At 42.1% G+C, this 25,396-nt stretch overlaps 1 protein-coding gene across 8 annotated transcripts in view; it reads left to right on the top strand.

The window, feature by feature from the left end:
- The window catches only part of PTPRM (protein tyrosine phosphatase receptor type M), a 778,989-nt gene that overhangs the window by 722,719 nt on the left and 30,874 nt on the right, over positions 1 to 25,396 (top strand). For all 8 annotated transcript variants that reach the window (XM_038543828.1, XM_038543830.1, XM_038543829.1 and 5 more), the window contains one exon: positions 24,873 to 24,989. In XM_038543828.1, the coding sequence (XP_038399756.1) occupies positions 24,873 to 24,989 (117 nt within the window). The remainder of the gene's footprint in view (positions 1 to 24,872; positions 24,990 to 25,396) is intronic.

The following is a 25,396-nucleotide window of genomic DNA, read 5'->3' on the forward strand; positions in this document are numbered from 1 at the left end:
AGGATCGAATCCCACATCAGGCTCCCGGTGCATGGAGCCTGCTTCTCCCTCTGCCTGTGTCTCTGCCTCTCTCTCTCTCTCTGTGACTATCATAAATAAATACAAACTTAAAAAAAAAAAATAAAAAAATAAAAAAAAAAAAGAAGTGGGAAATACCTACAATTCTAGCAAAAATAGCAAACTAAGTAATCTCAAAACCCTCCTCCTACAAACATCTAGAAATTCTAGGTAAAATATGAGTATATATTTAAATGTGTGTATATAATGTATGTGTAAATCATGTATAAATGTAAATATATATGCTAAAAATGTTTAACTTAGCTCCCAAAAATGGAAACTTCTAGAAACCAGAAGAGTGGGACTGGAGACAAGAGTGGACACTGCCAGTGTTCTCCAGGGGCTGGGCAGGTGGTGTGGGTCAGTCTTGGAGGGAGGGTGGGGGGCCTCAGCCTCAATGATTTTGGGTCTTGGGTGTTAGAGGCCACTGTGAACAGGAGATAATGTCTTAGGCCTGTATAGCACTAGGAATTTGAACTGAAATTGCCACACGACACCTAAGCCCGCAAGAGGTAAACACTTAGAGAAAGGTCAGTCCAGGGGGAAGTGGAGGGAAGCAGAAGAGGGATTTGACAAGCAGGCAGATCAGTTCACTGAGGGTCTGGGCGAGAAAGCACTTCCACTAACTCATGGGTCAAAATAAAATGCTCTGATAGAAATCAGAACAGAGTTCAAACTGTGAATCATAAAGTATCAGAGTAGACTTGTAGGATGCAAATAAACTAGGACTTAAAAGGGTGTATATGTTTTTAAATGTTGTTAGAAAAGAAAAGAGACTGGGATGCGTGGGTGGCTCAGTGGTTGAACATCTGCCTTCGGCTCAGAACATGATCCTGGGGTCCTGGGATCGAGTTCCACATCGGGCTCCCCAAGGAGCCTGCTTCTCCCTCTGCCTATGTCTCTGCCTCTGCCTCTCTCTGTGTGTCTCATGAATAAATAAATAAAATCTTATACAAAAAAAGAAGAGAGACTAAGCATATAATTCAAGGAGTTATGTGAAGAACAGAGTACAGCTAAAGAAAAAAGGAAATAAATAGAAGAGCAGAAAAGCATTCAATATAAAGCACAGAAACAATAATAAAAAAATCAACAGAATCTAAATGGTTTTGTGAAAAGATTCATGAAATAGACAGACATCTGGCAATCTAACATAAATAGAAAGCCAGAAGCTCTCAATATTCGGAATAGGATAAAGATTCTTTTATCATAATAGGTGATATGACTAACAATAAATTTGAAAATTGAGGTAAATTAGGTAAGTTTCTTAACAAATTTGGTTTTCCCAAACTTACTCAAAAAATAACAGAAATTCTGAATAGGCCTTGGTTAAAAAGTGAATTATGGTTAAAAAGTAACCCATGGAAAAGCACCAGTTCCAGATGTATTTACAGGTGTGTTCTACTAAAAATTCAAGGCATGGATAATCTAATAAAAATTATTTGAAGAGAAGAGAAAAGGCAAAACTGTTCTCTCACTTTATTTTAGAAGACTGGTATAACCTTGATCAAAACCAGACAAGGACATAGGAAAATAGAAAATTATAGGTACCACAAAGAGAGAAATCTCCCAGATGTTGACTATGGCCATATGTGGAGAAAGCATGAGCTTTGCAATCAGATGAGTTGGGACATTTGGTTATTCATGTGGACAAAAAAGAAAAAAATCATAAAACACCCAAAAATGGATACCAAATAAAGACCAAAATATATAGCTTTAAATTAAGCTTTAAAACCTAATTAAATTAAGCTTTAAGACTTAGAACAAAATATGAAGGAAAACATTTATGACCTTTTTTTAAAAAAGAATGTTTCAAAGATATCAAAAGTGCAACATGATAAGAATGGGAAAATTTGACCGCGTTAAAATGGAAAACTTTCTGTACGATAAAGGATATAAAGTGATAAGACAATGGGTTGATAGTTAGGAGACCATTATGTAAAGTATAAAAACTTACAAAGCAATATTTTATGTACTGAAAAAACAAAACCTGTTTATTGTCTTTCAGTTCCCTCCACTGGGAGACAGAGCAGGGGAGATGGCTTAGAGCCTGGGGTGGCAGGTGCTCACTGCATACCTGGCATAGAAGGGGCTGCCCAACCTCTCTGCCACCCACCTTTCACCTGGGCAATGGGGATGTCACAGCACCTGTTTCATAGGGTTCTTGTAAAGATTAAGGGAATTTCTGCGTGTCAGGTGGTTAGAGAAGTTCCCAACCCATTCTAAGGACTTAATAAATACAGGGATTAGTGTCACCCTTACCTAAGACTTACAGTGATGTCTATAATTTACCTTTCTCGTCCCATTCTCTTGCTATGAAAGCAGTAATGACTACTGAGAAAAAAAAAAAAAAAAACGAGCAGTGCCACCAGAATTTTTGGCCTCTGCCTTCTGGGACTCAGTAACTGCATAATGAAATGAATGAAGATTTCTTCCAACTTAGTGTCAGAGAGCTGTTCGCCTATGCTAGGTTAACGTGAAAGAGTTAAGCTAAAGATTCTCTGTTTTCATGTACTTGGGTTTCTTTCCCTGAAATGTATGTATGATGGATTCTGAATCCTTCATTCATTTCACAAATATCTGCTGACGGCCTGTGTATGATAAGGAGAGAGAAATCTGGAGACTACTGGTATAATGCCATATTTTCACCATCACCATAATCCTTAAAAGTTATTCACCACCTCAGATTTTACGTATTTGCATCAGAGCTTACTGAACATAATCCCAAGATCAATTATTTGAGAAGTAGAGAATTTAAAAGTAACAGATACTACTGAATTAAAAATAAAATAAAGGCACACATGCTCTTTGCTTGCTTAATTGAAATTCCCAAGTATATACTCTCCAGACCCAGTAACTGAAGAAGTAAGCTATTTTCATACGATAAACCCATAAACTTTGGGGAAAGATGAGGACAGCATAGTTCTTTGGCTGCAAGATCAAAAGAAGATCGTGCTGTAAAATAACTGTAGTAAAAAAAAAAACTGATACGCTAAAGCCCACTGTCTCTTGGACATGGCATATGTGGCAGGGAGCCTATTTTCATTTCAAGTTACCTGGCTTTGGAAAAATAAAAAATAAAGTCCATGTGGTGGTGGTCTGTTCATTCCATCAGGCACTTGGACCCCATCCTATCCAGGGTAGTCACTGTTGGTTTTTTGATGGAAACTATTCCTTCGGACAAGTAACCATGGAAGTCCTAGCTAAAAGTATGCAGCTGAAGGGGAGAGGGTGACTAGGTTTCAGGTTTACCCATAAATGGAAGCCCATAGGCTTAAAGAAACTCAGTAATTTTAGGTCTGGTAAGCTTATTGAAAAAAAAAAATCCTTACCAGGTTTGTGGGGATGTGGTCAACACTGAAGAACGCTCACCTCATTACCGTCAGCCCCGTGGATCTGCCTGTCTTCAATTAGTAATGAATTTAATGGCATCTGTCCTTGAAATGCCTGGCATGATTTGGGGGTTTTGACAAGAGGTCACATTCCCTCCGGAAAACGCACTACCCTTTTTCCAAGCCACTTCCCGTTGTTAATCCTGCACATTTGTTTAGAGATTACTTCCCCATTTTCCATGCTTAAAAACAGCAACAGCAAACCACCGAAGAAATCAAAATGACATGGTTTTTAAGGGCAACAACTACCTACTTAACATGTTTACTGCACATGGTGTGTCCTTCATGAATTAGGCATGAGCTAGGCGGATGCCTGTTTGTTTACACAGACTTGCTGCTGATTCATTAAGTCAGAGCTGGGAACCCGCTTTCCCGATTTTTGCCCTGAAGCGCTCAGCATTAGGCGGCTGTAATTGCCAGTGCTGGAGCCACTGGGAAGCCCTCCCTGTCGCAGCACCTGGTGCAGAAGACACAGACGCTGCACTTCCCTCCAGCGGGGTCCTTGGTACATCTGCCAGGACCTGTCATTATCTAAGACTTCCTTGTCACCACTGTGCATCCCCTTTCAGCCCATGTGTTCTGGGAAGGGACCCTTGTCAGTTTCCCTGGCACCTGCCGACGGCTGCACACCTGGCATTTAAATTGCTCTGGAATGTGTTATGATTGTTTTCCCTCTTTAATGAACCCACCTGAGGGACATTTAGCTTTTTATCCAGTAGCCAGTTTCCCAGACATTCCCATTTACACCGTTTGTGTGGAGATTCAGAAACTCAGTTGGGTAGCTGTACTAATCCATCTGCCAAAAATCTTACAACCAAATCTGCGGAACTCCCAAAGGAGGTTTTTGCACTGGTAATTTAAGCTAATGATTTCTAAGCATATTTAGTCAGTTTTATGAAGACCTCATTAGAATGTGACTGTTTATTAAAAATCCAAATGAGCTCTTATAGTCATATAGGACTCAAAATTATTTTTGAGTTATTCGAAAGAGTTCTGATAACAGGTGATAGATAGTGTTTTGGAGCTAAGAGAAGTCAAGGCCAGAGATGTTAAACTCTATTAATGTAGAAGATGCATGAAACCATCAAAATGGATGCTTTAAAGGTTATTATCAACCCAAAGAGGTTGACTTATGATTGCTTTCACAACATTTGTTACTAAAAGAGTAACAAAGGAAAGAAGCTTCAGATGAACACTAAATGTCAGCGTTAACTTTCTAATTCACATGCAAGGAAGGTATATTAAGATTCCAAGTGCCCTTGTCACATACAACAAAGAACATCTGCTTCTCTCCAAAAGCCATCAGATCCAGGATCAATGGAAGAAGCAAAAGAGAGGCAAAGTTACCCCTTTATAAAATGTGGAAATAATGCTGAATCATAAGAATAACATAGGTAATACCTAACAGTACAAAATACCAATAATATTTGTACAAAATCTCTCAAGTTCTTCTAAGACATCAAACTCATACTTGAAAGAGAAGAGACAAATTCTTTTTATAGACATTCCCAAAATTTTTCTGTCTTGAACTCTCATTATTGCCTTTTATAGATCTTTTTTAATGAACTGGATATTTATGATTGATAATTTGTGACCTGGGTAATTATAGTATGAACCTTTGATTAATTTATACTAATTCAATGACATTCCTCTCCATTTCAATCTACCATCAGCCATTTCAATGATCATATTAACGTAGCTGATTCAAACCTTATCTCCCTCCATAACTTTAACACAAAACTAGGGGGAAAAAGAGTGAATTTGGCACTGTAGCCTGTGATGATTCCCACCCAGGTACTACCACACTTCATATCACCTTCCCCCAGTATATCACCCAGGAAGCAAGGCACTAGCTGGTACTGAGCTATCAGCAGCAGGAGAGAGGAGAGGGACCCTCTATGGACCCTCCATGCCAGTCAGCTCTTCCAGAAAGGATGAGTCCCTAGCTGCCCTACTGAACCTTTGAGGTGTTCTCTGCCCAGAGGTTTTCTCAGTTCCCCTCTTTAAAATGTTTTAAAAAGAAAAACTAATGAAAGAGCCCAATTTGTCTTATTCACAAATTACCCTAAAAGTAGGCTTTCTACTCCCATCTCAGCATAATGCCTCCAACATTTAATAATATACTTATTGTATCCATGGCACTAAGAAATACAAAAATGTTTATGATGCACTTGTCTTCAAGGAACATAAAAATGGTAATACATAACCATTTAAGCAATGAGCTATAATACATGTGAATTACAAGGATGACAGCACCAGTGCAGGCCAAATTCTGCCTGAGGGAACATAGAAGACATCATGAGAACACAGCAAGGAGCTGGATCCATCTGGGCAAAACGAAGCAGCACCATTGTAGGAAAAACACAGAACAGGAATAAATGGCAAGATGGGAAAGAACAAGTGGTTTGATGCAAGTGTGAGAGAACTAATAGGAAAGGTCAGCTAACTGAGGCTGGAAGGCTAGCTATGGCCTTCCGAGGAGGAGGTAAAAGTAGACACGGAGTGGGTAGTGTTGTTTTAATGGAAGGCATCAAGCCGGTGAATCATATATGTTCTAACTAGTGTTGTTGAAACATAATTCTAGTATCCACTGCAGAAAGGGTTAGAAAGGTGACAGAAGACATAGAGACAAGTCAGGTTGGAGCAAAACTCAGTGAGAGAGGATGTGGACTTTGAGTTGTGGCAATGGCAATAGCACCCTCTCCTGATAACATTCGTTTTCCGGATCATGGTACCAGCAAGGCCATGGGCTAAAAGACTTGAGGAGATTAGGGAAATAGCTATTTAGGGAGGCCCAAGAGCTCAGGAGAAGGAGGTTGGCTTGGTGTAGAACCTGACATGCTCCTGTTTTAGGAAGAAGGTAAGAATAGGGAAGGGAATAAGCAAGACTCGGTTGGCAGCAAGAAGGGCCAGGCTACTCAGGAATTCTGGGACAGCCAGTAGCCAGAGTCCTCGCAGAACCGACACACTAGGGCATTGTGGGCATTTCTCAGGGACTAAACCAACCGGTTCTCACTACCTAGCATCCTTAGTTTATGCATCCTCGAAATGAAGGGAAATGGACCCAATGAACTCTAAAATCCTATGGTTATATGAAGAATATTTGTACGTTTATTGTTTATGTTCTGGCTCCGAGATCTATTTGAATAACAGATGCATCTGCAGCTGAGATCTGTTTTAATGCCCGTGGCCTTGGCACCTCCCTGGAACTCACTGTGTTGGCTCTGAACACCAGCAGCAGGAGGAAAGTATGGAGTCTGGATTTTCAAAGGGGAGTGATTCAGTAAAAAGGCATGAGTGTCGCTTCCTCAGGAGAGAGCTGTCCACTCCTATTTCTTCCACACTCTTATACATGAATTGTGTAGATCTAGAGCGGAATATTGCAATGTGTGATTAGGTACCGATGGGACAAATTCTGTTGGTGTTCTATCTATATTTATTTTATGCAGACCGTAAAAGATGCTCAGTCTATAATTTATAAACTTTCTTTTCAAAATGAGCCGATCTGACTACAGTAAATTATTATTTTGAGAGAAGATATTCTTTTCTAAAGTTCTCAAAATTGCCTATAACCATCCACAGGTTTGTCAATAGGCACAATCAAGCAGTCTTACCTTCCATACACATTTCTTTTTTTTTCTTTTTTTTTAATGATAAATTCATTTTTTATTGGTGTTCAATTTGCCAACATACAGAATAACACCCAGTGCTCATCCTGTCAAGTGCCCCCCTCAGTGCCCGTCACCCATTCCCCCCACCCCCTGCCCTCCTCCCCTTCCACCACCCCTAGTTCATTTCCCAGAGTTAGGAGTCTTTATGTTCTATCTCCCTTTCTAATATTTCCTACCCATTTCTTCTCCCTTCCCTTCTATTCCCTTTCACTATTATTTATATTCCCCAAATGAATGAGAAACATACGTAGAAAACCCAAAAGCCTCCACCCCAAGATTGCTAGAACTCATACAGCAATTTGGCAGTGTGGCAGGATACAAAATCAGTGCCCAGAAGTCAGTGGCATTTCTATACACTAACAATGAGACTGAAGAAAGAGAAATTAAGGAGTCAATCCCATTTACAATGGCACCCAAAAGCATAAGATACCTAGGAATAAACCTCACCAAAGAGGTAAAGGATCTATACCCTAAAAACTATAGAACACTTCTGAAAGAAATTGAGGAAGACACAAAGAGATGGAAAAATATTCCATGCTCATGGATTGGCAGAATTAATATTGTGAAAATGTCAATGCTACCTAGGGCAATTTACACGTTTAATGCAATCCCTATCAAAATACCATGGACTTTCTTCAGAGAGTTGGAACAAATCATCTTAAGATTTGTGTGGAATCAGAAAAGACCCTGAATAGCCAGGGGAATTTTAAAAGAGAAAACCATATCTGGGAGCATCACAAAGCCAGATTTCAGGTTGTACTACAAAGCTGTGGTCATCAAGACAGTGTGGTACTGGCACAAAAACAGACACATAGATCAATGGAACAGAATAGAGAATCCAGAAGTGGACCCTGAACTTTATGGTCAACTAATATTTGATAAAGGAGGAAAGACTATCCACTGGAAGAAAGACAGTCTCTTCAGTAAATGGTGCTGGGAAAATTGGACATCCACATGCAGAAGAATGAAACTAGACCACTCTCTTCCACCATCCATGCACATTTGTGATCAGTGGTATCGCCTCTGTCTCCTGCATGCAGCAGGAAAGGTATTTGGGGGAGAATATGATTCCTTTAGAGAACTCTTGCAATCATTTAATAAAGATATGTATGCACACCCCTGCTGTGTTCTGTGTAGCTGCAAGTGTGACTTTTGCATCTGGAAGACTGTCTCCTTGTGCATAGAAATAGTTTTTTCTTACTCCCCCAAAATCCATTAGAGAATCATCTTTGTTACTTAATGTCCATCAATCCAATTTGGAGAGCAAATCTGTTTAATTGAAAGGTAAACTGTGGTATAAAGGACATGAAAACACAGATACAATTGCAAAACAAATTCATCCCACCAAAAAACAGTTTATTGAACACTAAATTGGGTGACCATTCTGAAAAATGTGAGATGAAAGGAAAACAAATACTCTCAGAAGAAAGCAAGGAGAAGACCACATCGCTTTATTCTTCAGTCTTACTGAAAGCTTATTATGTGGGGGTTTTTGTTTTGTTTTTAGATTTTTTCATTTATTTATTCATGAGAGACAGAGACAGAGACACAGGCAGAGGAAGAAGTAGGTTCCATGCAGGGAGCCCGATGCGAGACTCGATCCTGGGTCTCCAGGATCACACCCTGGGCTGAAGGCAGACGCTAAACTGCTGAGCCACCCGGGGCTGCCCTATGTGTTTTAAGTTAAATACTAACTGCTGCATTTTAAGCCTTAAAGTAATGAGACTTCTTGTGTAAAATTTGATACCTACAGTGTTAACCCTAATTTCTGGAAAATTTATTCCAATAGTGTTCCTGTAAATAAATATTTGTGTTTGTGTGAGTGAGTGTGTGTGCATCTGTGTGTGTGTGTGTGTCTGTACACACTTGCATTTTTTTTAAAGCAGAATATTCCCGCCCCTCACATTTGCTCACACGGGTAACTAGACTAAACCTCTTTCACAACTTCCACAGTCCTTGCACCTGATAAAAGGTTCTTCCTAGATATATTCATCACACACACACACACACACACACGCACACACACATTCAGTCACACATCCTTACCTCAGTTTCAGAAATGCCCTCTGCCTTGTTGGGCACAGCCAACTGCCATCCATTGTAAGTGCAGACCACTGTGTCTTTCTTCTGCATTCGGTATGAACTGTCACAGTGAACTAATGAATTTCCTGAGGGCAAGACAGGATCTGGCTCATATCTTCTTCTTTTTTTTTTTTTTTTTTTTATTGGTGTTCAATTTACTAACATACAGAATAACCCCCAGTGCCCGTCACACATTCACTCCCACCCCCCGCCCTCCTCCCCTTCCAACACCCCTAGTTCGTTTCCCAGAGTTAGCAGTCTTTACTTTCTGATATTTCTGATATTTCCCACACATTTCTTCTCCCTTCCCTTATATTCCCTTTCACTATTATTTATATTCCCCAAATGAATGAGAACATATAATGTTTGTCCTTCTCCGACTGGCTTACTTCACTCAGCATAATACCCTCCAGTTCCATCCACGTTGAAGCAAATGGTGGGTATTTGTCATTTCTAATAGCTGAGTAATATTCCATTGTATACATAAACCACATCTTCTTTATCCATTCATCTTTCGTTGGACACCGAGGCTCCTTCCACAGTTTGGCTATCGTGGCCATTGCTGCTATAAACATATCTTCTTCATGCATGTCCTGTTTCTCCACTGTTGTCCACATTAAAAACCTTAACCCCTTGGAGTTTTTGTTCAACTTGTTAACATATGGGTATCCAGTGACCTCTCAACCTGCTGTAGGTAAGGGCCAGAAAAACAAATGGGAGGATCCCGGCCTTTAAGACATTTACAATCCAATATTAGAGGCATGACATACAATTGTGCTCAAGAAGGAACATTGGGTACCATTTTGTCCCACAGACAACAGGTCCCTGTGAGCAAAGACTAGCTTATCTCATCTCACCTGTGAATCCTGAAAAGCTAGACACATAGAAAGTGTTAGAAAGTAGTCAATAAATGTTTTTGAAAAAGTGGAAGAAGGAATATATAAGATAGTGGAATTTCTGTTTCCTGCCCTCCTTCTCTTGCTGTCTTCCATGTTGGGAGAACAGGCTGAAATCTAAAGTCACACATATATGTACAACTAGGTCATTATGTGTGTGTGAATGAAGTTCACCGTAGCCCTCTTGGTTATGACAGAAATAAATCTACATTTAGCCTACGTGATTAGCCCTTTTGTATTAATTCTTCACAGTTCAGCCTAATCCATCATGTCCGTGTAAAAAAAAAAAAAAAAAAAGGAAAGGAAAGTGATTTTTTTTATCTGACGATGGATTATAAAGAAGGCTTTGGAGCCAATGCCTCACCTGCTATAAGGCATCTGACGCTTTCCTATCAGCCATCTCCAGTACTGCCACAGTGGCAAGATATTGCAGGATCAAAGCAAATTTGCAGGTCTGAATACCAGGTGTCTCTCAGAACACGCTCTCTGGGCTCCCTGGGTAACTGCAAGTGTCGTGCAGTCCAGCTCTTTAACATTCTCTGGCCGAACCCATGGAGATGACTGGTGGGGGTGCCGGCTTTCATGGTCACCCCTCTCAAGCCCTGTCACTTGCTGTATTGCCACAACTGACTGGCCCTGGAATATCCTCACATTCGTCTGTGTCTGAGCTTCCTGAATAGTCACTGCTTTCCTGGCCTGGCCTTGGACCCTCTCTTGTCTCACTCTGTTACCACTAACTTTATCTGCAGTTGTCTTTGGGGTGCATGTAAGTGATCACCTGCCTTAGTGTCTGTAAAGCATTTAAGGGGGTGGAGGGCTGGAATGTGCAGCAGATGGACAGCGCACCCGGGACTAGAGCATCCTAGCATGAGAGTTTTATAGCACAGCCCCGGTCACATTTGTACCTGCACGGGCAGCATACAGCTGTAGTTTCTTGGCAGTGTAATTGAATGCAGTATGGGATGATCTCAAGGCTGCAGTAGCCCTCCACCTTTGTTCTGCTCACATGAGCACTTGGAAATTGGTTTTTTCCCCAGTTTGCACACTGCTATTATATCCTATTCCTCAGTAATTTTTTGAAACCCACAGTAAGTGCTGTCGTATCTTGAATGCAAAATTTTTTCCCTTCTCTATTTTCTAGATAGGCTAACTTCATTCATCTTCTGAGGCCTTGCTCTGGCCTCCCCTAAAGGCCTGGGGTTATCTGCCTAAATAAATATGTGAGTAAATGCTGGGGGCCTCCCAGAGAAGAGGGCCAAAGAGGCAAAATAGTCCATTGAGTGGTTTTATGAATCTACACAATTTCTCTCTTTTTGAGTTTATATCTCTTAACTTCAGATTGTCTCCTTTGAGCTAGAAACAGAACCCTGATAACTTAAAATTCTCAATGGATGAGAATTTTTATTCTAGAATGCATGGTGCATTCATCATCTCACCAAACATAGACTTTCTGATGTCATAGGGTAGAGAATCCAAAATCAAGAGTGAATTTGTGTGAGTTCCAATTCATTCAACTGGTTGAATCACATATTTCCCATACTCAGGATAATTTCTATGATGCTCAGTCAGGAATTAGGTCGGTCATCTATCCATGTCCCTAAATTCTTCAAAGTCTCTTGCTCTGTTTAGCAACTCCTGTCATAACCTAAGGAAGAGGACAGAAGGACAGGTGAAGACACTGAAACCCAGGGAAACCAGGGACTCACGTATGTTCTTCCTGAACCCCTAGAGCCATTTACCTTCCCGAAGAGATTCGCTGGAACAGGTGCATATCCTCAGACTATCTCACAGGAATTTAGCCCAGATCTGTGTTCCTGAGATTAAAGTTCATTGTCTTCCCAATCCTGGCATCAACCATAGTATGCGAGCTGTGGTAACCAATAGAGCATGTGGCCAGGGCGTGCTACACTGCAAGCTCTTCCCTTCTGAATCACAGAGGTGCTGGCGCAATGGGAGAGGGGACACAACGGACAGCTACCGCTAAGAGCTAGTGGACATTTCTCATATGCTAGCCAACGTGGTGGGTCTTTAGGCCTTTACCACGCTCTGCAATGTAAGCATTATGCTACCCCCACCTCCCAGATAATCAAATGAAGATTTCAAACATTAAGAAATTGGCCCAAAGTTTGAAAGCCAGCAACTGTCAGCTCACGATGAGAACCCCAAAACCATACTCTTGACCACTATGCTATATGGCTTCCAAAAAACCTCATTTTAGAGTCATGTAATTGGGATAATTCTCAAACCTGGGATAATATGAACAGTAATATGATCTACTCTCCTCTTCTGCAAATAAGCAAAGTGAGGACCAGAATATTTTTGTGACTTGCACAAGGTCACATGGCTAGATTGTAATACAGCTAGAATTAGCCCCATGCTCTCCTGCATGCCAACCAGGCCCCTTTCCATCACACCAATGGTGTGTGTCATCATTAAATGTGATTTTCTAAAGAGGCTATAAAAGCTTTTTTATTGGTGGTCCTTCAAAATAAAATTTTATACCTCTGCCTAGAAAAATGCGTATGTGTATGTGTGTCTGTGTGTGCGTGTCTGTGTGTATTGGGAGTAGTGTTTTCAAGAACATTTCTGGTCTGTAAATAAGCCAGAGAAGTCCTATCCTGGCAGCCTAGGAGAGGCAGGAGGCCAAGTCCCTGAGCTCACCTCTAGGAATCCTGAGGTGTATCCATTATGGTAATCACCCCATCTGGCTTCTGCAAGCAGCTGGCCACTATCTACTCAGCAGCTAGTGACAAAGGTGCCTGACATATGGACCTGGGCAGTCACCTGCCCCGAGATCCCCCAAACCCAGCCCTGATTACTAGGGGTTACGCACATTCTCACAAAGGGAGAATTTTACCCTCTAAAAATGTAAGTCCTGCAGGAATCCAGTTCCTGCATTTTCCTCCTCTTCTTCAATATACACCTTCTTATGCCAACACCATTTCTGCTATTTTAAAACATAGAACTGAAGTTCAACCAGGACAGTGTCAGAGCAGCTGGAGATGGTGAAACGGAGACTGTTCCTACTGCTCTGGGGCAGATCCCATCCTTCCAAGGACCCCTCCCCATCACCACCCCAACTGGAACTCAGGACCTTGCAGGCTTCCTAGAGATGCCTCTGCCAACTTTTTCCATTTAGAACCCCTCCCCTGTTCCATCCATCCATAGAACCAGAACTTCATCTTTCTGATCTCATTTATAATGTGGGCTCCCTTGCGCAGCTTTGAATCTCTTCCTTTAGAATTAATATTCTTTCCTCTGACTTCCAATAGCAGTTTTCATTTTGTTAATTTTAGCAAATGTTTACTTATGCCAACCTAGCATCTTCTAAGAGCTTTGCAAGCAGGAATCTAGTTAGTCTTCACAAAGTTTTGTTATTATTATCCCACTGGACAAATGGGAAAATGGAACCACAGAGAGCTTAGGTAACATGCCCAAGGTCACACAGCTGAAAAATGAGGCCAAGCTTTGAACCCAAACAGTGTAGCTCTGGGTAATGTGCTCATGACTACTAACCTTGCCTCTCATTCTGCTCTGAGTTAATTTGTTATTTATATACCTGTCTCTTCATGAGCATTAAAACCATAATTCATTCTTCTCTTGTACTCCAGCAATGCCTGGACTAGGTTCTGCTCATCATGGGCTTTTGGGGTTGTCTGAATGATTGGCGGGACAGCCTAGATACCACTGCCCTGAGCTCAGACATAGGCTTGGCTACATTGAAGGCACATGTAGAGCCCTTAAATTTCCAAGTCTGTCTCTTAATCTCTCTGAGTTTCAGATTATGTGTTTAGAAAATAGAGATAATACTGTGATAACCCCCCCAAATTAGGTGAAGTGGCATGCAATCAGATCCTTCTAGGACTTAGGATAATTACAACCTCCATATGGTCTAGTCAGAGCTATCTCATGACTTGCACAAAGCCAACAGATTTAAAACTTCTATAAACCTGAAAACTCCTATGTAAATCTAAATTGTTACCTCCGTGAGAGAAAATATGGATCCTTTTTCTCAAAGATACATCAGATTTCACTCTAAAGAAATGTGCCCTCAGGGTTTAGCATCACCTTTGGCCCAGGGCCTGATCCTGGAGACCTGGGATCAAGTCCCACATCAGGCTCCCTGCATGGAGCCCGCTTCTCCCTCTCTGTCTCTCTCTCTCTCTCTGTCTGTCATGAATAAATAAATAATCTCTAAAAAAAAGAAATGTGCCCTCAGGAGATATATAGATATAAATATAGATGTAGGCAAAGATATAGACTCAGATATAAAGTTATCATCGCCTAAAAGATTTCTTAAACTCATCTTTCAGAATGATCTTTAGAGTACGTGACACATTCCTATTATCCTCAGTGATGGAGGATCTTCCATGGCAGGAGGACTTAACTTAGGGAAATGGCTAAAAGTCAAAGGCAAATCTACTGGATAAGGTGGAAACAAAGAGTCTGGACATATGTGTTCCCTGAAAAAGCTGATGCTTTATGATATAGTTGGGTAGGATTCTTTTCATCCACATGAAGTGGAGAGAAAAATAACAAGACAGATTTCTCAGATAGTCTGTAAGAGTACTCTTAAAATTCCCTATTAGTCCATCCATTTCATTGCAGTTGATGAAAACAAATGATAATGTATATGGGCAGGACCTTGTACCTTATTACAAGTATCATATGTAATATTAATTAATGGGTGCAGTTGGAAAACTAGATAGAAACCCAGGAACTTTGGTGGTGGGCAAGGGGATGTTCAATAGAAGCTTGAAGATGAGAAAGGGGGATTTCCTCCAGCCACTTTTCCCAACTTCAAACTATCCAGACCTCCAGAAGTTCCGGATTAGTGCCAGTTTCAAATGGTTTTCAAGAATGTTGTCAGAAGGAGACCCTAGGGCCAAAGAAAACAGGTCTGGAACTAGGAACTATGAAACCTCTTAGAAGCCAAGTACTTATGCAAAGCCTTGATATATATTATGTCAGATACTCTTCCCAACCTTCCTATAAAATCAGTGCTATTATTGCAGAAGATGGCAGGAGTAAACTGAGGCTCAGGGTATAAGTCACTGGCTGCAACACCACAAGCTAGCAAGGAAGAAAGCAAATGCTTGTCCATATGACATCATCACACAGACCTAAGCAGCCTATATTTTCAGGGCATTTAAATGAATGAATTTTTTATTGCTATGAGCACTGTAAACATTTTTTTTGCTTATAATAAGTCTGTTCTCTTGGAAAGTTGGCTGGCAACTGCTCTTGGCTGGGGCTCTTTTTGGTAACTGTGCTTCTAGCAGTGTTCTAGCACTTGCTACCCTAGATCTCTATCGAAGCTATACTGGGCTAGCCCCGCACACAGCTATTAATAGAACTGGGGTCACTCTCTCTTTGGATGGCTCTTGTGAAAAAAAAAGTCTGTTGAAAACCTCTTGACAATCACCTTAATTCCAAAACCAGACAAAGACCCCACCAAAAAGGAGAATTATAGAACAATATCCCTGATGAACATGGATGCAAAAATTCTCAACAAGATACTAGCCAATAGGATCCAACAATACATTAAGAAGATTATTCACCATGACTAAGTGGGATTTATCCCCGGGATGCAAGGCTGGTTCAACACTCATAAAACAATCAATGTAATTCATCATATCAGCAAGAGAAAAAACAAGAACCATATGATCCTCTCAATAGATGCACAGAAAGCATTTGACAAAATACAGCATCCATTCCTGATCAAAACTCTTCAGAGTGTAGGGATAGAGGGAACATTCCTCAGCATCTTAAAAACCATCTACGAAAAGCCCACTGCAAATATCATTCTCAATGGGGAAGCACTGGGAGCCTTTCCCCTAAGATCAGGAACAAGACAGGGATGTCTACTCTCACCACCGCTATTCAACATAGTACTAGAAGTCCTAGCCTCAGCAATCAGACAACAAAAAGAAATAAAAGGCATTCAAATGGGCAAAGAAGTCAAACTCTCCCTCTTCACAGATGACATGATACCAAAAGACTCCACCCCAAGATTGCTAGAACTCATACAGCAATTTGGCAGTGTGGCAGGATACAAAATCAAAGCCCAGAAGTCAGTGGCATTTCTATACACTAACAATGAGACTGAAGAAAGAGAAATTAAGGAGTCAATCCCATTTACAATGGCACCCAAAAGCATAAGATACCTAGGAATAAACCTCACCAAAGAGGTAAAGGATCTATACCCTAAAAACTATAGAACACTTCTGAAAGAAATTGAGGAAGACACAAAGAGATGGAAAAATATTCCATGCTCATGGATTGGAAGAATTAATATTGTGAAAATGTCAATGTTACCCAGGGCAATTTACACGTTTAATGCAATCCCTATCAAAATACCATGGACTTTCTTCAGAGAGTTGGAACAAATCATCTTAAGATTTGTGTGGAATCAGAAAGGACCCCAAATAGCCAGGGGAATTTTAAAAAAGAAAAGCATATCTGGGGGCATCAGAATGCCAGATTTCAGGTTGTACTACAAAGCTGTGGTCATCAAGACAGTGTGGTACTGGCACAGAAACAGACACATAGATCAATGGAACAGAATAGAGAATCCAGAAGTGGACCCTCAACTTTATAGTCAACTAATATTCGACAAAGGAGGAAAGACTATCCACTGGAAGAAAGACAGTCTCTTCAATAAATGGTGCTGGGAAAATTGGACATCCACATGCAGAAGAATGAAACTAGACCACTCTCTTGCACCATACACAAAGATAAACTCAAAATAGATGAAAGATCTAAATGTGAGACAAGATTCCATCAAAATCCTAGAGGAGAACACAGGCAACACCCTTTTTGAAGTTGGCCACAGTAACTTCTTACAAGATACATCCATGAAGGCAAGAGAAAAGCAAAAAATGAACTATTGGGACTTCATCAAGATAAGAAGCTTTTGCACAGTGAAAGAGTCAACAAAACTCAAAGACAACCTACAGAATGGGAGAAGATATTTGCAAATGACCTATCAGATAAAGGGCTAGTGTCCAAGATCTATAAAGAACTTATTAAACTCAACAGCAAAGAAACAAACAATCCAATCATGAAATGGGCAAAAGACATGAACAGGAATCTCACAGAGGAAGACATAGACATGGCCAACACGCACATGAGAAAATGCTCCGCATCACTTGCCATCAGGGAAATACAAATCAAAACCACAATGAGATACCACCTCACACCAGTGAGAATGGGGAAAATTAACGACACAGGAAACAACAAATGTGGGAGAGGATGTGGAGAAAAGGGAACCCTCTTGCACTGTTGGTGGGAATGTGAACTGGTGCAGCCACTCTGGAAAACTGTGTGGAGGTTCCTCAAAGAGTTAAAAATAGACCTGCTCTACAACCCAGCAATTGCCCTGCTGGGGATTTACCCCAAAGATACAGATGCAATGAAACGCCGGGACACCTGCACCCCGATGTTTCTAGCAGCTATGTCCACAATAGCTAAACTGTGGAAGGAGCCTCGGTGTCCATCGAAAGATGAATGGATAAAGAAGATGTGGTTTATGTATACAATGGAATATTACTCAGCCATTAGAAACGACAAATACCCACCATTTGTTTCGACGTGGATGGAACTGGAGGGTATTATGCTGAGTGAAATAAGTCAATCAGAGAAGGACAAACATATGGTCTCATTCATTTGGGGAATATAAAAAGTAGTGAATGGGAATAAAGGGGAAAGGAGAAAAAATGAGTGGGAAATATTAGAAAGGGAGACAGAACATGAGAGACTCCTAACTCTGGGAAATGAACAAGAGGTCATAGAAAGGGAGGTGGGCAGGGGGTGGGGGTGACTGGGTGATGGGCACTGAGGGGGGCACTTGATGGGATGAGCACCGGGTGTTATTCTAGATGTTGGCAAATTGAACACCAATAAAAAATAAATTTTTAAAAAAAGAAAACTTCTTGACGAATCAAACTTTTTACAGTTACTTTTTCCTTTTCCTCCCTTTTACCCCTTTACAATCATGTTTATTAGATCACACTATGGTGCCCCCAGTTTAAGAACTAACATTCAATTCCTTAAGCCTTCTTAATTATGAGTTTCTTAATAAAATGAGTCCTGGGACCCATGCACAGTGCACAGAAACAGACCTTCAGGTTCTGCCCCAGGCACCTTCCTGGCAGCTGCTAGAGTTGGTGATACAGAAGACACCAGAAGAAAAGTAGCAATTCATGATCCCAGATAAAAATAAGCAATGGTTTCAAGAGTGTGCTTCTGTTGCTCTCGCTGGCCCCCAGCGCCCGTCATGCCCTCTCTTGCTCCTCAAAAGGCAAGGGAGATAAAACCATTGCAAGGCTTCCCAGCTGGTATCAGTTCCTGAACTCAGACCTGGCAAGACTGAAGGAAGTATAATCCATCTTGAGTTTCCTCCTCCCAGAGAGCCTTGGGCCCAGGGCCCACACTCCAGTCTCTAGCCTCTCCCTCACCCCCATCCAGCTCATTACCCACGCAAGTCACTTGCCCTCCCTGCGCCTCCCTTTATTCCGTTTCTTCATTTTAGGACACAAGCAATGGAAGGAACGAAGAGGACAGAACCGAGGCAGGCCCTGGCCCACGCCGGCTCTTTCTCTCCAGCCAACCACTCGCCGTCCCTGAGCCACTATGTGCAGCCACAGTCGGGAGAACACAGCGAAATCCAAGTGCTGAAATCCAAGTACAAAAGCCTTCTGTGTGACAGTTGTAATGATCTTGAAAATGAGTGTTTGGAACCTATCTCTGGGATTCCCTGCCAGCTCTGGTGAATAGCAATCTCCTCCCTGCGAATCATGGACACCATTTCCTAAACTCTGTTGAGAGTTCACCAAGCCACCCTAGTGGAAGAGTGGACTGCTCCCAAGTCTGCCGGATCCCCAGCATACCTTTTGCAGGAGGGAAGAGTGGAGGAAGCACTGGAGTTTCTATTTGTTTCTTTTCCATTTAGAAACCAGGCACATATGTCAAAGCTTTTCCTTCTTCCTTCTCCCGACAATCCCTCCCTTTCCCCTCTCTAGAACCTTCGTGGACTTCTGGCTCTCTGAACTCCTGCGGTCACCTGGAGTCCAGATCACAAAATCAGCACTTAATAATACAAAGAGAAGAGGAATATCCCTTTGATATTCCCCTTTTTGATGAAACATCACTGGAGCAAATGTTTTAATTACATTGTAGTGCTTAGTGCGGTGGTTCCCAGACTTCTCTGCACTTCGGAGTCACCCCGGGGAGCTATAATATAAAGGAATAGTAATGCCTCTGCCTCACCCCCAGAAATAATGATCTGATTGGCACAGAGCGTGGCCTGGGCTTGGGAATTTAATAGCCACCCTCCTGAGTGATTCAAATATGCAGGCAAATTTGGCAGCCCCTCACTATAATCTTAGAACTTCTGACAGAGGAACTAAAATCAGCCCCTCCCTGCAGATGAAAGTCAAAAGTTGAGCAAACTTGAGTGCCTTGCCTGACTCACATCCTCACATCGACCTTAATGAGACAGCCAGCCTCTGCAGTCAACTCATGTTGTCTAATCCTTGCTACTCAGTGTGTGGTCCACAGGCCAGCAGCATCACCTGGAAGTTTGTCTGAAATGCAAATTCTGGGGCCCCACACTGGATCAGAAACTGGGGTGGAGACTTGCTTGTTTTAACAAGCCCTCCAGGGGATTCTGAGGCCTGCTGAAGTTTGAGAACCTGCTCAAGAGAAGTCAAGAGGCCTGGATGGTAATAGTAATGTGCTGCTGGCCAAAGGTGCAGAAAGCCCCTAGGGGTCCTGGGACCTCATTGTACCTGGGATCTTCTGGGCTGCTGGTTAAAAATGACCAACCTCGAAGAATTTTATTTTTTAGACTGCTAAAAATCCTGGAATTGTTTTCTGTGCTGTTTCATGTTTGTGAATTTTGAAGCCAACAAAGACTCCCTCACACTTGGAGACAGGGATTTCCTCATGCACCCCTTGCAGCTCTCCCAGGTGATGGGCTGGCAGCCTTGCCCAGTGGAACCATCACCGAGGTACCCAGGTCATTAGATGAGCCTGATCAGAGCCTTGCTTTCCAGGATGGAAACTGTTACCTTAGGTAATTGGGATGCATGGGAGGCACAGCCTATCCTGGAAGCTGTGCAGGTAGCGCCAGGCTACAAAAGGCAGCCAAGCCTGGCAGACGATCAGAGGAAAGAAGCATCTGGTTCTGCAGGTCCTGGGCTCTAACAGGTGCCCCCAAACCACTGATCTTAACATCTCTGTATGCAGACCCTAGAGGCCAGCAGGTGACTTGGGCCAGATTCCCCAGGCACCACTTGTTTTTCCCCCAGGAAGAAGTCTGGCTCTAGAAAAGCATGCATTCCTCTTATTTTTTTTAGCGAAATAGTAACTTGACACTAGTCCAAGTAGTTAAAAAGACACTAAAAGGAACCCAATTTAGAAAGGTTTTTAGTAGGCTAAAAACAGATGTGGCAAGCCATTTCAGGATATTCCGGGAGATGAGATGGAGAGGGCGGGCTTCGGAATGGCTCGTCCGCCTCTTCTGCGCCGCCCAGCCAGGTGCCTCTGCACGGAAAGGCTCGACCCATAAACACGTTCTGGAAGGAAGCAGCCCCAAGGCTTCCTTTCTGCTAATCACCGCTCCTGTGATGCATCCGGCCGGATCCGAGAGCGGCCCGCGTCTCTCGCCGCTCACGCGCTTCCCTGGGAGGGCGGTGGCACCTGGCCGGCAGGGGCGGGGCTGTAGTTAGAGACGCTCGGCGACCCCCCCCCCCCGGGACCCCGCCCCCGCTTCCTGCCGCCGACGCGTGGGGGCGCCCGGCTGCATCTGGCCGGCGGGGCGCACAGGGGATGGGGGAGGGATGGGTGGCCGTGCCCGCGGAACCCTAGCTCTCCCAAGGGAGTTGGGAGAACGATCCCAAAACGGAACGCTAAGCCTTCAATACGCTGCAAGGACTTCTGGTGTCCCTGACTCCAAGGCGTTGAAGCCGCTAGCACCCATATTTGTTGAAAATTTGGGATGGGGAGGGTAAGGAGTCTAAAATAGGTGACCGGCTATATGTCCTACACTGATTGCATTCTAATAAGGTATCTTTATTAGATACGATGCACCCAGTATAGCATAGGATGCAGGTGTGGGTGTGTTCTGGTCTCTTGTAATTTGCTGAGAAATACATAGGTTTTGAATTCTATATTCATTCTATTGAAAATTGGTTAACTTTAGGGACGCCTGGGTGGCTCAGCAGTTGAGCACCAGCCTTTGGCCCAGGGCATGATCCTGGAGTCCCGGGATCGAGTCCCACGTCGGGCTCCCTGCATGGGGCCTGCTTCTTCCTCTGCCTGTGTCTCTACCTCTATCCCTCTTTGTGTCTCTCATGAATAAATAAAACCTTTTTTAAGTAAAAACCGTTTAACTTTAGAAACACACATTAAATACTCCCATTGTACCTATCCACTACCTTCTGCTTGCGTAACTGGAATCTCTAGGTAAAGGCAAATCTCCCAATATAGAAGGGACTCTAGTATATACAACCTAAGCATCTATACAACCTAAGCATCTCTGTTAATTAGCATTGTGAAAGTAATTAGGCATTCTATAAGTGAAATTAGGGTTAGTATCAAGTTAGACATCATCACAAATATGCATGATCTGCCCAGATTCACCTTATGCCAAGGAAAGGAACCAGAGAAATTATCCTTCTCACACAGAGTATTTTAAACGCTGCAAAGAGCTAATGTAAATCTTTGAAACATTATATATAAGCCATAATACTTAAAAATATTTATACTCTGTAAAGTCACAGATAATGTTCCTATGAGGGGAAAAAAAAAAAAGACTCCCAAAAAAGACTAAAAATTTAATGAGACAGGGACTATCTTTGTCTTATGTTCCACTGTATCCCCAAACCCTAATGTGTCTGGCTTACATCTTGCCAAGTAATACTAATAAGGCTTAAGTAGAACTATACCGAAGCAGCTGCCAAAAAGTTTCTTGAAGAAGCAGCTGAGATAATGACCAGCCATGTACCACACTGGAAACATTAGTGTACCAAGGTGTTTGGCATTCTGGAAGAGGTCATCTCAGCCCGTACTTCTTTTTATAAAAAAGAAGGATTTCTTTGGAAGGATTTCCACGGAAAATGCCCACAAAGCAAGTCAGAAATAAAATTCAGCACTCTCCCAATCTGGAATTTTCCGTCCTACGCCAATCCTATGATTTTCTCCATGAGATCAATCCTGTATGGATCTACTGCATGTATAGGTGTTGTGTACGGGACACACTGGCAGATGTTGCATGGTTTACAGAAATAAGCAATACAGGACAGCCCAGGTGGGTCAGTGGTTTAGCACCCAGGCCCAGGACTTGAACCTGGAGTCCCGGGATCGAGTCCCACATCGGGCTCCCTGCGAGGAACCTGCTTCTCCCTCTGCCTGTGTCTCTGTCTCTGTCTATCTCTCTCTCTCTGTCTCTCATGAATAAATAAATAAAATCTTTAAAAAAAAAGCAATACACCACCCTTTTCATGCTGACAGGTAATAAGCAGAATCAAGCAGTGTAAGAAGGGATCCTATTAACAGGACAGGCATGTGTTATCAGAGGATCAGGGAGAGAGAGAGAGAGAGAGAGTGAGAGAAAGCTCTCATCTATAGAAGAAAGACTTTGAAAGGGGTGTGGTATTTGAGATGTACTTTGAAGAATGAATAAAATCTTCAGCTGGAACAAAGTACAAGTTGGAAGAGAACAGTCCAAGCAGAAGGAATGGCATGAGTAGGAGTTTGGATCTGAGTGAGCCACTTATCTTTGAACATAAAATATATGTGGATAAAAAGGACAGTAGTAAAAGATATAGCAGAAAATGTTAGTTGTGGCCAAGTAAATAAAAAGTCCTTACATGCTGAGCCAAATTTAATTTCTCTTTAATTTCATGGGTTGTAGTTGGAAATAGAAGCTTCTTAAGCAGGGCAAGTGAATGCCCCTGGGATTACACTTTGGAAGGGTTCTTGGGTGGTATGGGGAGAATGCCCATGCAGGAAGTACCAGAACCTGAACTAATATTCTGACAGAGAAAAACAAGTTGGAGAATGTTATTTGAGAGATAACTCGAAAATACTCTTATTTAACTCTTATACTCTTATTTCCAAGTCTTAAGACTTGGCAGTTGGTTTTGTAGAAGGAATCAGCAGATTTTGTGCCTGGGTAACTGCAGAAATCATGGTGTCATTGACCTTGGGAGTCAGACAGGGGGTGGGGGGATGAGGGACCAAGGATTCGGTTTTAGACGTACTGGCTTTGTACTTCGTCTTTGGAAAGATTTCCACAGAAAATGCCCACAAAACAAGTCAGAAATTAAATTCAGCACTTGGAGAAACAGAGCTGGAGGTAGAGCAGTCATCCACAGAGGAAGAGCAACAGGAGTGGATAAAGCTGTCAGGACTTCAGGACAGAAGAGCAGATGATGTGGGAGAGCTTGGTTCTTGTCTGCTGAAGCCGAAGAATGAATCTCAGAGACAACAGAGAGCAAACAATAGAGGTGCATTAAGCAGAGACACAGAGGCAGCTCCCAGGAGTGAGGGGGTCCCCACAGGGTTGCCACTGAGGGCCTTTAGGGTCTCCATTTCTTGTCAATATCAGGGTGGATATTTACAACAAACATGAACTTGTAACTGTCATAGCAACAAACAAGATTTTTTTTTTTTTTAATAAATAACATGAGCCCAACCAAGGTATTCCCTTCTCTCAGGTTACTATCTCCTCCATAACATTTCCTACATCTGTGGTTTCTGTGATTACTTAGTAGCCATTAAAGGGGGAGACTCCCTAACAATTGGAGCTAGGGAGCCAGGTTTGATTTTCCTGTTTTTACTGTCTTATCTCTGTTTCCTGGGGATGGGTAGGAGCCTGGCTCTGGGGCCTTTCCCTTACCTTTCCCTGCCCAGCCCCATCTGCCTTTAATTCGTTCCTACATCACAGATGCTAAGGAGAGAGCACCCCACCCCCACCCCTATCAGCCACCTGGGGGGGGGGGGGTGGCCCAGCCTCCCTCCTGTTCTTCCCTCCTTCCAGGCATTCACTGAGGTCTGGAAGAGCTACAGGACAAAAAATCAATTCACTAGAAGGGGGCCAAGTTAACAAATTTCTTCCACCTGAAAAATCTTTAGATTAGAGGCTTCTGGCAATGTGGAAAGACTACTGCTCATATTTTACCAAGTTTTGTATGTAGAATTTACTTAGATTAAAATGAATGTGTAATTTTAACTTGGGAAAACCGCATAGTGACTTCCCTCGCCAGAAAAAAAATCTCCCTCGCCAGAAAAAAATCTCCCTCGCCAGAAAAAAATCTTCCCTCGCCAGAAAAAAATCTCAAAATTGTTTAGGCAACTTCTGACCTAGAAGGAATTTTAAATTCAGAGGAGCTAAAATGTTGTAAACTACCTTTTATCGTTTATTTTTCCAAGCCCTTCCCTGAATAGAGATAAACAGGAAGTGAATGGTCATGGTAACTGGGATGTTTGCTATTTAAATACAACTTGTGAACTTTAGACAATTTTCTTAGGCTTTCCTACCCTTATAATTCAAATTTTGTTTTCTTCTGAGGGTGAGAAAAGAAACACAGGTGATCTAAAAAATAAATAAACCTCATTCTGAAGTGTAGAGCTAAATTTCTGTTTTTGTGTGCAAATTTTATCCTGTAAATCACACTGTGACCCATCATTTGGGTAGCTCCAAAAGAGAAAACAAAAAAAGAAAAAAAAAATCCCCTCTAAACCCTTCATTTCCTTTGTGTTTTCTAAAGGTCAAATGCTGCAAGTACTGGCCAGATGACACAGAGATATATAAAGACATTAAAGTTACCCTAATAGAAACAGAACTACTAGCAGAATATGTGATAAGAACATTTGCTGTTGAAAAGGTAAGTTTTCACACCACTTTGAAAAGTTATGGTCAGATGTTAGTGGTAGCAGCCTCATTAACTTCCTTTGGATAATTTATATGTGGTCACACCTGAATGCAGGGAGGCTTTGCCTAGTGATGTGTCAAGATTGCATCCTGCCTCCGATTCTATAATGGTTTGGTTCCATCTTCAAAGCAAATCATTCCCATTTCATAAGAATCTATATTATGCTACTAAATCAAAAGATAATGCGGATCTATTTCCCTTTTCTGTTTAACCTAGTTGATATTGTTCGGCCCATCTCTCTTTTTCTGTTCACACTTCGATAAATGTCCTTCATATTGTCCGGCCATATGGGTTTCCTAGTAGTGAGTTAGTGTCAGTGCTGAGACCCAGGCCCTACTTCCTTGAGGCTTTTCAGGCCT

The sequence above is a fragment of the Canis lupus genome, chromosome 7 (assembly GCF_011100685.1).
Source record: "Canis lupus familiaris isolate Mischka breed German Shepherd chromosome 7, alternate assembly UU_Cfam_GSD_1.0, whole genome shotgun sequence".
Classification (NCBI taxonomy): Eukaryota; Metazoa; Chordata; class Mammalia; order Carnivora; family Canidae; genus Canis; species Canis lupus.